The 13,427-nt window shown below is 36.1% G+C and overlaps 1 protein-coding gene across 2 annotated transcripts in view; it reads right to left on the reverse strand.

Moving 5' to 3' along the window:
• Window positions 1–13,427, reverse strand: part of TkR99D (Tachykinin-like receptor at 99D) — a 183,571-nt gene that overhangs the window by 61,446 nt on the left and 108,698 nt on the right. For both annotated transcript variants that reach the window (XM_073961186.1, XM_073961185.1), the window contains exon 4: window positions 4,790–5,002. In XM_073961186.1, the coding sequence (XP_073817287.1) occupies window positions 4,790–5,002 (213 nt within the window). The remainder of the gene's footprint in view (window positions 1–4,789; window positions 5,003–13,427) is intronic.

The following is a 13,427-nucleotide window of genomic DNA, read 5'->3' on the forward strand; positions in this document are numbered from 1 at the left end:
TGGATATTTTAATGATTTTGGGACGTGGGTTTTTTAAGATTTGTAAGACGTAGATTTTTTAAGATATTTGAAGATATTTTTAAAGATTTTTGGGACGTGGATTTTTAAAAGATTTTTGGGACGATATTTTTTAATGTTTTTTTGGTACGAGGATTTTTTGAAAGATTTTTGGGACGATATTTTTTAAAGGGTTTTTTGGGACGCAGTTTTTAAAGATTTTTGGACGTGGACACCGATAAAGATTTTTGGAGGTGGATTTTTTTAAAGATTTTTGGAATGTAAATTTTCAAAGGTTTTTGGAACGTGGATTTTTTAACGACTTTTGGGATGTGGATTTTTTTTAAAGATTTTTTGAGCAAACAAAGATGTTAATAAAAGTTTAATTTTAAACGATTTTTGAAACTATCGAACGAAGCTAATAAATGTGGATTTTTAAAAGATTTTTGGCACCATACAAAGAGATCCGTTAACGCGGATTTTTTTAAAGATTTTTGAAACATCCAAAGTGGCGAATAAACGTTGATATTTTGAAGATATTTGGGACGCGGATTTTTTAAAGATTTTTGGAATGTGGATTTTTTAAAAATTTCTGCGATGTGGATTTTTTGAAAATTTTTGGACGTGGACTTTTTAAGTTTGTAGTCCTTTTTATAGAGACAAAAGTTACAACTTTGGCTTGGTTTGCTGGGTTTGAGTGTCATTTATCAATTTTCCATGACTACCTTTACATAGCTTTTTTTTATTTGCCTAACATCTGCTTTTCTGTGAACGAAAGAATGAAATTATGCATGCAATAATTGCTCATTACATTTGTCTAATTAAACTGAAACGTTTGTTTCCAAACAAACATCAGACTGCAACTCAAAGATGTTATATGTATGTTCGAACAAAACGTTCATTCGTTCATTCATCCATTCATTAACTCATGAATGCTTTTGAGAGAAGGCAAAACAAAAGCCATCAAATTCAATTGATGGTCAAAAGTAGTCAATGCCATTCAGTATTTCCGGATAATGTTAACAACAGCTTTTGTTTTATGAATCCTATTCGGTCGAACAAAGTGGATTTATTAAAAGTTTTATTGTCCCTAATAGACAATAAAGTCGTTTATGAGTAGCAGGAAAGAAAATCGAGTAGCATAAGTTAGAAGTACTTAGGTAGGAGAGCAAATAGGCTTTGTACTCTAGTTTGACTTTGTATTGCTAAAAGTCAATATTTAATGAATGAGATTTTTGGAAGACCAAAAGAGGCTAATAAATTCAAATTTTGTGGGAGACTAAAAGAGGCTAATAAATGTGCAGATTTAAAGGCATTAACAAAATGTCAATAAATGTGGATGTTTTAAAGAAATTAAGGAGCAACCGAAGAGGATTTTTTAAGATGTTTTAAGAGAAACCAAAGAGTATAATAAATGTTGGTTTTTAATGGTTTTTGAAACCAACCGGAAATTACATGGCGGTCAATTCCTAGGCCGTGGGGTTTCTAAAGATTTTGCGATGTGAGTTTTTTAACATTTTTGGGATATGAATTTTTTAAAGTATTTTAGTATGCAGAGTTTTTAAAAATTTTTTGGATGGGGATTTTTTTAAGTTTTTGGGACGTGGATTTTTTTAAGATTTTTGGTATGTGGATTTTTCAAAGATTTTTGGGACATGGATTTTTTAAAGATTTTAAGGACGTGGATTTTTTAAAGATTTGTAGGACGTGGATTTTTTAAAGATTTTTAGGACGTGGGTTTTGAAAGATTTTTGGGACATGGATTTTTTAAAGATGTTTAGGACGTGGGTTTTAAAAGATTTTTGGGACATGGATTTTTTAATGATTTTTGGGACATGGATTTTATACATTTTTGGAAAGTGGATTTTTTAAAGATTTTTTTGAACGAAGAATTTTTAAACATTTTTAGGACGTGGGATTTTGAAAGATTTGTAGGACGTAGATTTTTTAAAGTTTTTTACGACGTGGATTTTTTAAAGATTTTTAGGGCGTAGATTTTTTAATGTTTTTTAGGACGTGGATTTTTGAAAGATTTTTAGGACGTGGATTTTTAAATATTTTTGGACGTGGATTTTTAAATATTTTTTGGACGTGGATTTTTAAATATTTTTTGGACGTGGATTTTTAAATATTTTTTGGACGTGGATTTTTAAATATTTTTTGGACGTGGATTTTTAAATATTTTTTGGACGTGGATTTTTAAATATTTTTTGGACGTGGATTTTTAAATATTTTTTGGACGTGGATTTTTAAATATTTTTTGGACGTGGATTTTTAAATATTTTTTGGACGTGGATTTTTTAAAGATTTTTTCGACGTGGATTTTTAAATATTTTTTGGACGTGGATTTTTAAATATTTTTTGGACGTGGATTTTTAAATATTTTTTGGACGTGGATTTTTAAATATTTTTTGGACGTGGATTTTTAAATATTTTTTGGACGTGGATTTTTAAATATGTTTTGGACGTGGATTTTTAAATATTTTTTGGACGTGGATTTTTAAATATTTTTTGGACGTGGATTTTTAAATATTTTTTGGACGTGGATTTTTAAATATTTTTTGGACGTGGATTTTTAAATATTTTTTGGACGTGGATTTTTAAATATTTTTTGGACGTGGATTTTTAAATATTTTTTGGACGTGGATTTTTAAATATTTTTTGGACGTGGATTTTTAAATATTTTTTGGACGTGGATTTTTAAATATTTTTTGGACGTGGATTTTTAAATATTTTTTGGACGTGGATTTTTAAATATTTTTTGGACGTGGATTTTTAAATATTTTTTGGACGTGGATTTTTAAATATTTTTTGGACGTGGATTTTTAAATATTTTTTGGACGTGGGTTTTTAAAGATTTAAGTTTGTTGTTAAAGTTTTTGAGACGTGGATTTTTTTAAGATTTTTAGGACGTGGAGTTGTTAAAGTTTTTGAGACGTGGATTTTTTTAAGATTTTTAGGACGTGGAGTTGTTAAAGTTTTTGAGACGTGGATTTTTTAAAGATTTTTGGGATTTTTAAATATTTTTTGGACGTGGATTTTTAAATATTTTTTGGACGTGGATTTTTAAATATTTTTTGGACGTGGATTTTTAAATATTTTTTGGACGTGGATTTTTAAATATTTTTTGGACGTGGGTTTTTAAAGATTTTTAGGACGTGGAGTTGTTAAAGTTTTTGAGACGTGGATTTTTTTAAGATTTTTAGGACGTGGAGTTGTTAAAGTTTTTGAGACGTGGATTTTTTAAAGATTTTTGGGACGTGGATTTTTTTAAGATTTTTAGGACGTAGATTTTTTAAATATTTGTAGGACGTCGATTTTTTAAAGATATTTAGGACGTGATTTTTTTAAAGATTTTTAGGACGTGTATTTTTTAAAGATTTGTAGGACGCGGATTTTTTAAAGATTTTTAGGACGTGTATTTTTTAAAGATTTGTAGGACGCGGATTTTTTAAAGATTTTTAGGATGTGGATTTTTAAGATGTGGATTTTTTAAAGATTTTTAGGACGTTGATTTTTAGGATGTGGATTTTTTAAAGATTTTTAGAATGTGGATTTTTTAAAGATTTTTAGGACGTGGCTTTTTAACAATTTTTGGATAAGGGTTTTTTTAAAATTGGCGTAGGTTTTTTTTAATATTTTTGGGACGTGGATTTTTTAAAGATTTTTAGGACGTGGGTTTTGAAAGATTTTTGGGACATGGATTTTTTAAAGATTTTTAGGACGTGGGTTTTAAAAGATTTTTTGGACATGGATTTTTAAAGATTTTGGGATGTGGATTTTTTAAAATGTTTGGGACGCGGATTTTTTAAATGGGCGGATTTTTTAATGATTTTTGGGACATGGATTTTATAAATTTTTGGAAAGTGGATTTTTTAAAGATTTTTTTGGACGAGTAATTTTTAAACATTTTTAGGACGTGGGCTTTTGAACGATTTTTGTGACATGGCCAAATCTTTTCCACTAATAAAATAGTTGTTTTAAAATATTAAAACAACAACAATGGGATCAAGCCAGACTATTTTGAAAAAACAAAATTGCAAACGCTATCCCAATAAAAAAACGCCACAATGCTTCAAATTTTTGGGAATGAAAATTTTGGGACATGGATTTTTTTAACAATTTTTAGGCGCTCATTTTCGGAATGATAGCTATATCGACCTTGTGCATACTTCGCAAGTGCAACCGCCGTGCACCTTCTCTAATAAAGATTCGAAATTTAGTGTTTTTGATTGCTGGGGTCGTCAACTTTAGAGCGGTTAATTGTTCCTTTCCTTTATTTTTTCTGAGTGGGGTGTTTGTTATAGGGAAGGGTTATTAACCCAATGACCAACCAAAGTTTTTATGGTTATTATGGGTCGTTTACCCACGTGTTAGCTCATTATCTTACCGGATGTTAAAGGTGACACCACGGGAAGGTCAGTGTCCACGTGAAAGATGTACTAAATTAAGTCCTGGGCTTTGCCATATTAAGCCAGAGATTCAAAAAGACAACTATTAAAACGTGGCAATATATTTTATTTTCTATCGCAACACATGGCGAACGAATTAATGAAAACTTTTCATTATTGTTTACTTTAGTTGCCAACAACTAATGGTTTTCAAAAAATTGCAGCTGTCTCTGCGTTTCTGCTATCCACACTTGACCACACCACAAACATGCATACATACCCACGCCAAACCACTATCCCGCCCTGAGCAACCACAAAAACATCACATCAAACCCAATTAATCTATCATTTTTTCTCTCGTTGCTTGTCATCAACAACATCATCAACATCGCCATACTTACATATACTCCTGGTTGGAATGATTCATTGTACCATCTGGCCATTCAGGAAAACAAACGGTGCGTATACCGTCCTTGCTGGATATATCTTCTGTGGTGTAAAATAACAGCATGGGACACGATATGATGGCCGCAGCTATCCATATGACAGCGGCAATACCCAAATTACTACGTTTGCTCATACGTGGTTTCAAAGGCTTCATTATGGCCACATATCTAGAAGGACAGGACAAGATAAAAAACAACAATAAATTGGGTGTTAAGGACACTCAATGTAAAAGCCAAAAAAGAAAATAAACAAACACAAATTAATGCGACTTTTAAAGGATCTGTAGCGGTAGCAGCAAAACTGAAAACTCAACTTGTTAAAAGTCATTTAACAGTCTATTCCAAATAAATTTCCATCGAGCTGGAAACAAGAAACATTACCCTGTCTCTTTTTGTTTGGTTTTGAGGGTGAACAATTTACTTGTCAGTTTTTATATTTCCATAACAGATTTCCTTGAAAAAATAACAGCAGCAGTAGATTTTGGGTTGTAATAATTTTATTATGCAATTTTCTAGGTTACCTTCTGGGAAATTGTTTTGGTTTTTTTTTTCATTTTCCTAACAAATTTATTGACATTTGAAAAGAGGTTTTCACCATTTCTTTATTAAAAATTGGGGTTAACCTGCAGTCCTTGAGAAAAAAGTGTGTAAGCCTAATTTGAATGAATTAAGGGGGGACGAGTTTTTGTTCATGGGAAAGCCTGAATGGGGTTGGATTTCATTTTAACCCAAAAGATTGTTATGATGTTTTAAACGCTTAGTTTTGTCTAGAGGTGGGTGCTGTCATAGGTTGTGATAGATTGCAGGCAACGGTGTTGATTGGCTTTAGCATGCAAAACTCCGAGACTTATGTATATTTGCCTCACTTTCATTTCATGTGCACACTGATCACCTGTGTACAGTGTCACGGCAGATGGTTCTATGCACTGGTTTAACTCGGAGTGACCTTGGTCCAGGGACATCAACCTCAACAATTATGCATTTGTGTATTTGTTCACTATGGCAACGGCAATATATCCCAGAACATTTCTTCGACATCCACCACATGTCAACATAAGTGAGATCTAATGGATGTGGGACACTTTTGAGGCAGCTCTGGCCTTAGTCGCCATCTGGACTACTGCGAGAGCAGTCATGTTGCTGCTCGATGCGCCACTGTTGTCGTTGAAATAAAAGACACTCCCACAGCCTACCCAACAGCAACAAACGCAGCATCTTATAGTCCGCGTTGTTCTTCAATGCCACAGAAATGCATCATTCCTGCAATTCAATTCGAGCAATCTCCGCAGTTAGCGTGGTTGTAGACTTTATGAGTCGCATAAATATGGCGGTCTCCAAGATTCAGCAAACAAAGCTCACCGTCACCTGTAGCTTACAACGTTGCGATGGTTACAACGCTTTGCGGAAGGAACGACCAAGAAGCGCAGGAGGAGTAGGACTTGCCTTGCTTATACACCAATGTAAATTTTGTATTCGTATAACACCTCCTCACCAAATACGTGTGGTTTTAACACAATTAAGATCCGGATGGTGCTGCTGCTTCAATCATCTTTGCAGCTGCTTTATTATCGACAGGAAGATGACAAGTGTCGGTGTGTATCTATTGGATTTATTCCAAAAAGGTAAATATCTTGAGAACAAAATCACTTTCTGCTGGGTACCGGGACACTGTGACATTGTTGGAAATTAAATTGCTGATGAGCTGACACGTGCAGAATCACAATATTGAAATTGAGGAAACTGTATATCCCCCATTGTGTCACTTCACCAATAAACTCGACAACTTCTACAGCCCAGTTGTGGGATCTCGAGGCATATCTGGCCGGTTATATCGAGTCATAGAACTTCTTCCTTATGTAGGGTGATGACGTAGGGGATGAAAGATACCAAGGAACGGTCCTGTCCGGCTTTAACATGACAAAGCCCAGGATTTATCTTGGTCCCTCTTTCATCTCAAGTGGACACTAAATTCCTCGTGGTGTCACCTTGGGAGCTGCCTTTAACCTGCGTTAAAGATAGCGAGCTAAAATGTGCCGCGCGTTCACCCCAAAAGAACGTAAAAAACTTGGGTTTGGGCGTCGGGTTAGTAGCCCTCCCCTAGGAAAAGCAGCCTATTATGAAAAAACGAAAGAAAAGAAAAACAATTCCCTCTTAAGTTAACGAACCTAGCAAACGTTTTAAGGACCATGATCTGCGAAAATGCACCTGGAATGTTCGCACACTTTATAGAGAAGGTGCAGTATACGCATTGGCAGATGTAATTGAAAAGTACAAGGCCGACATTACTGCCAGGAAATAAGATGGATTGGGAAAGGCGCCACATCTGGTCTCCAGCTTCACCCCAATGAATGAAAGACTCGCTGCAATTCGATTAAACTCAAAGTTCTTCAACATCAGCTTTATTTGCATTCATGCTCCCACGGAAGACAAGGACGAACAGACCAAAGATATATTTTACGTGCGCTTAGAAGAAACTTATGACCGTTGCCCTGCCCATGACATTAAAAATTCTAGGCGATTTTAATGTCAAAATTTGAAAGGAGAATATAGTTGGCCCAACAGTCGGGAAACTCAGTCTCCATAGTGCAACGTCGAGGAATGGAATGAGGCTGATAGACTTCGCAGTGGCAAAAATCATGGTAGTCAGCAGTTTTAAGATTTAAGCATCTCGCTATTCATGAGGTCATCTGGCTGTCTCCAGATCAAAGAACAAGTAATCAAATTGATCATGTTGTAATGGATGGAAGACATTCATCGAACGCGGAAGTTGGACATCGGTAAGCTGCAAACACAACAGATAGCCACAGCATATTGCACTCAACTAGCCCAATTGCTTAATGAAAGCACTCCTCGTCCCGATAATATATCAGCACAATGCCAAAATATTGCCCATTCCATGCAAACAGCCGCAAAATTCATACTTGGATACCAGAGACCTCCACCAAGGAATCCATGGTACGACCAGGAGTGTCGTGCTGCTACCGAAGAGAAAAATGCGGCATATAGGGCTACTCTACAATCAGTAGCAACGCGTAGCGCACGAGAAATGTATCGGGAGAAATGGAGAGAAGAGAAACGTCTTTTCCGCAGGAAAAAGAGAGAAATGGAAAGGCGGGAGTGTGAAGAAGTCGAGATTTACAGGAACCGAAATGAAGTCCGAAAGTTCTACCAAAGAGTGAAACATCAAACTGATAGCTTTGGAACTGGCACATCCTCCTATAGATACCAGCAAGGTAATCGGGTAACTGATACAGATAGTGTGCTAAGGATATGGAAATAGCATTTTTCCAAACTGTTGGTATCTAATAGTAGCGAAGACGATGATACCGCAGATCCAATCCCAGAAGATGGTATAGAATGTATACCGCCCGGCCAAGATGAGGCAAAAACAGCAATCAACCGGCTGATGAATAATAAAGAAGCAGGAGCCGATGGCTTACCAGCCGAGCTGTTTAAAACCCGAGGCGACGCGCTGATAAGGTGTATGCATCAGCTAGTTAGCACCATCTGGCAGGAAGAACGCGTACCCGACGATTGGAACCTGAGCATCCTGTGTCCCGCCCACAAGAAAGTAGATAAGACTGTATGCTCCAACTATAGGGGCATAAGTCTCTTCCAACTATAAGTATTCTCCCTATCGACTACAAGATAGTGTTGGGGCCGACAGGGATAATAATAATTACACTACCCCTGGTAGACGTATTTTTACAGTTACGAATTGATAGCTGTCGGTAAGAGCAGACGGTTTTTCCGTTTTTATACCCTCAGCATTTATGCTTACAGGGTTATATACACTTTCATGATGGTTTTAGATCCCAAGTATGTATGGACGAATTCCGTTTCAGACAATCTGGCTGGCTGGAGCTCACAGACCTCGAACAGATTAACCGATTCGGTCCAACATTTGGCTTTCGTAATATTTTGTCCAAACTTAGTTAAAGTTCGAAGTTGAGCCATATCGGTCCACTCCTTCAGGTACCTCCCCCACAAAAGTTCAAAAATGTTCGGATAATTGGTGCGCACATGTGAAATTTCTACGAGGCAAGATGAGGTTCCAATATGGACTCTAACGGTCCACTCCTTCGGGTACCTCCCGCACAAAGCCATCGACAAAACAAGTTTCATCAGGGGCAAGTCCATAATGAATATATGTAGATTTCGATAATGGGATCCAAATCTATTTTCCCCGAAGAGCATTCCACGGCAATTATCCTTTAAAATAAGCACTTTTTACCCTAAGATCCATTACCTTTCCACTATAGTGGCCTAAAATTGATGTAACTCCGAACAATGATGGAAATCCTCCTTTCCTCCAGGACCCATCTTCCGAAACTATTAATTTAGAAATGACATCGCATGATGCATTGGGAGTATTTCCAATTTATTCGAGTACTTCTTTTTTAAATATTACAACCCCACTTGTTTTGACTGACTCATAAATGCTTTTTAATACCCTCCACCATAATATGGAGGGAATAATTAAAATTGTCATTCCGTTTTTACACGTCCAAATATTCATCGGAGACCCTATAAAGAACATATATTCTCGATCAGGGTAAATTTCAAAGTCGATATAACCATGTCCGCCCGTCCGTCTGTTGAAGTCAAGATACAGCTCGCAATTTTAAAAATAGAGTTTTGTAATTTGGTGCCGACGTTTCTATTATTCCTAGGATGTTTGGTATTGCAAATGGGCTATATTGGTTCACGCTTTGATATAGCCCACCATAGAACAGTACCACCTGATGTTCGGTATTTTGAAGGTTTTAGCGTCATTATCACACCGAAATGGCATTCATATAGTCACCATAGGGCGGTGGCCACAATAACCCCCTGAAAATGCTGACATTTGGTGTTTAGTCTTCGTTGGGGGTGTAAAACTTGCCACCTGAAATTTGTCGGTAAAGGTCCACGTCTTCATATAGCCCCCATAGAGCGGTATCTCCCAATTTTCGGTATTTTGAAGGCTGTCGCCACAAAAACAAACCGAAATGGCTGATATTTGCTATTTAGTCTACGTTGGAGGTAAAAACCTTTCCGACTGAAATTCGTGAGTATGGGTCCATGTTTCGATATAGCCCTCATAGAACGGTACCTCCCGATTTTCGTAATTCTGAAGGTTGTGACGTCAATATCCCGCCGAAATAAATGAAATTTGTTATTTTGTCTGCCATGGTATTACAAAATATTCCAGAAGAGAATTTTCAGTATAGGCTTACATCTTCGTAGAAGCGTACCTCTCGATTTTTGGCATTTTGAAGGTTTTAGCCACAATGTCTTACCGAAATATCGGAAAATTGGTATTAAGTCTTTTTTGAGTCTAAAAACTTTACGCCAGAAATTTGTCGGTATAGATCGACGTTTTGGTATAGTCCCCATAGAACGGAACCTCCGAATATCGGTATTTTGAAGCTTAGCCACATTGTTTTACCGAAATTTGGTGTTCTTCTTCATAAACGAAAGGAAACTAATTGTTCCATTTTACTTCAACACAACTCGTTCTTACTTCTTTCGATATTATTTTTCAGTTCATTAACCGGATACTGGGCTCATTTAAAGTGTCACGAAATTGGAATTAACATTACAATATAAGACCCCTAAAGAATACTGAAAATATTATACCATGTATAATAAAATAGAACAGGAATAATTTTTGTACCATTTTTTGCAACATATTATTTTCTACCTGTACTTTAAAACGAGCCAGCAAAAAATTTCGATTTTTAAAATTTGCAAGTGGCTATAACCCCTTAACAAAAATTTGAAAACAAATTAAATAACCTCTGCGTTTCATTTCCGCCTGGTTATTATAAAGTTTACAAGCGGAATAACAAAACGGATAATATCTAGAATTGAAAACAGAAGTAAGTTACCGAAACATAAATATCAAGCCACGTGCATCTCTAAAACAACCAAAACTGCATAATCGATTTCATTTTTATGAGAAAGTAGCTACCCAGCTAATCTTCTGTATCTCGCGATATTATTCAATTTAATTATTAAATACCACCATTCCATTTATTCCCTAACTACTTCAAACCTTTATCCTAGGAAATGCTTTCGCTATTTATAACCCCAGCATTTATGCTAACGAGGGTATAGAGACTTTAATACGGGCAAAATGTGCTTCATCGAAATAATGATTTTAGGTCCAAAGTATGTTTGGACTAAATCCGTTTCAGACAATTTGGAGTTGATTTAGCCATGTCCGTGGCTGGAGCACACGAACAAACTTTGCTTTAGTGCGGTTCTTTCCGGTACCTCCCCAACAAAAGTTCGAAAATGTTCGGAAAGTTTGTGCGCACGTTAAATCTTGAAGGGACTAACCTATTTGGTCCATACTATGAGCATCGTGAAAGTTCTACCAGACTTAGATGAGGCTCCATTATGGACTCAATTCGTCCACTCCTTCGGGCACCTCCCACACAATATTTCGGAAAAGTTCGGTTTTGGACCTACTCTCGAATCGCTTTGATCTTTGTTGTAACTTGTCCATACACTCTGAGAAAATAGCCTTAAAGGCGCAAAAACCACTACGAGCGAAATGGTTGGAGCGAAACATAACACTCGAACAGATCAGCCGATTCGGTTCAAAGCTTGGACTTCGTAATATTTTGTTAAAACTTAGTTTAAGTTCGAAGATAAGCCGTATCGGTCCACTCCTTCAGGTACCTCCCCCATAAAAGTTCAAAAATGTTCGGAAAAAAAAATTGTGCGCACGATAACTCTTGAAGGGAGTGACAGATTTGGTCCATACTTTGCACATTGTGAAATTTCTACCAGGCATAGATGATGTTCCAATATGGACACTAACGGCACATCCTAATATATCTACCAGATATAGATCAGGTTCGAATATGGACTAGTAATTTCGGATAAGTTCACTTTAAGACCTGCTCTCGAATCGCTTTGATTTTTGGTGAAGCACCTTGCATTCGCTGCATCAATTACGACGGTAAAAGTTTTTTCAGCGGCAGGTCCATACTTCCTGAAAAAACAGTCCGAAAGGTGTAAAAACCCCTACGGCATCATATGTAGCAGCTGGAGAGCACGATAACCCTCGAACTGATCAACCGTTTTGGTCCAAAATTTTGCCTTCCTTATATTTTGTCCAAAACTTAGTTTCAGTTTAAAGATGGGCAATTCCGGTCCACAACTTCCGGTACTTCCCCCCAATATTTAAAGACTGTCACTAAAGCTGTATGCACGATATCTCTTGAACGGGCAACCAATTTGGTCCAAACTTATGATCTCCTAATATTTTGTCAAAATTTAGTTTAACTTCTAAAATCCGGTCCTCTCCTTAGGGTACCACCCCCCACAAAAGTTCAACATTTGTGTCTAAATGTAGTTCTGGGTCTGTTTGAAGATCCTTTGGAAATGTATACCGATGCTGCTCGCTATGGTCCTGTTTACAGCGATATTATGTTTTCCGTGGACAATTCCATGATTCCTGGCATACTGGTCCAAAAGATATACGATGGCCCACTGAAATGACTAGTAGGCGCGATATCTATCGAATATGACTCCCAAAATAAGATCCACTTCCATAATGGACTACATCGGTCCATTCCTTCAAGTACCTCCTCCGCAATACTTTTGAACTTTAATCCTATTACACCATACACACAGCTCTTTCCTATCCTATGACAAAAATCCTATCTCTACCCATAAAAGATATGTTCTAATATAAAAATATGTTGGTACCCAAACAAATAAAATTGAGATATGTTACAAAATGTTGCAAACATATATTTGTTTGAACCCAAATATATTATGCTTGGATCCAAACATACAGTGACTGCCACATAAAATGATGCAACCTGAAATAAAAAAATGTAAACGTTGATAACTTGGAAACGAGTTGAAATGTGCAACAACTTTTGTTCTATACTATAATTGGTTCCTCTATCAGGGCAATACCGTTAAAGACTAGTCTAAATTGGGGCAAGCATGGCTGATAAAGGACTTTCCATATGTCATTAAACTGCTTGTGCGTTCTCTAGAGATGACCGTTAATGATTTTTCATTGGAAAATATTTTCAAAAACTACAAATTTTTAGCCAAATTCCCTACAAAGGGACACTAACTACGACCATGCCAAAATCACGTCAGGAACATCATTCTTTCTGTCGCAATCAATGACAAAACTACTGGAAGCGATAGGGAACCAATTACTCCACCATTCTGATTACTGGAATGACATAAAAAGCGAAAAAATTGCCGACTTTTTGTTTTCCGGTAAAATTTTAGTATAACAGTACCGGAATATTAATATCTATCTTATATCTTAAAGACAACTTTTTAGCCTACAAAATTGTTTTTCGAATTGTTCCATGTTATCAACGTTTAAATTTTTTTCAGGTTGCATAAATTTCAGTGACAGTCACTGTATATTTGTTTGCAATCAGCTCCAAACATAAATTTGTTTGGATTCAAACATATTTCTAACATATATTTTTCTGCGTGTTTTTTTATTTTTCTTATCTATGAACATTCTAGTTTCAGAATCCGTAAAAACTTCCCATGTGTAAGCAGCTTCCATTTAAAGTTGGTTCAGGCGCACCGTGTACATTACGTTAACTTTATAATG

This window comes from Musca autumnalis, unplaced genomic scaffold (genome assembly GCF_047663935.1).
Source record: "Musca autumnalis isolate F117 unplaced genomic scaffold, ASM4766393v1 scaffold_1, whole genome shotgun sequence".
Taxonomy (NCBI): domain Eukaryota; kingdom Metazoa; phylum Arthropoda; class Insecta; order Diptera; family Muscidae; genus Musca; species Musca autumnalis.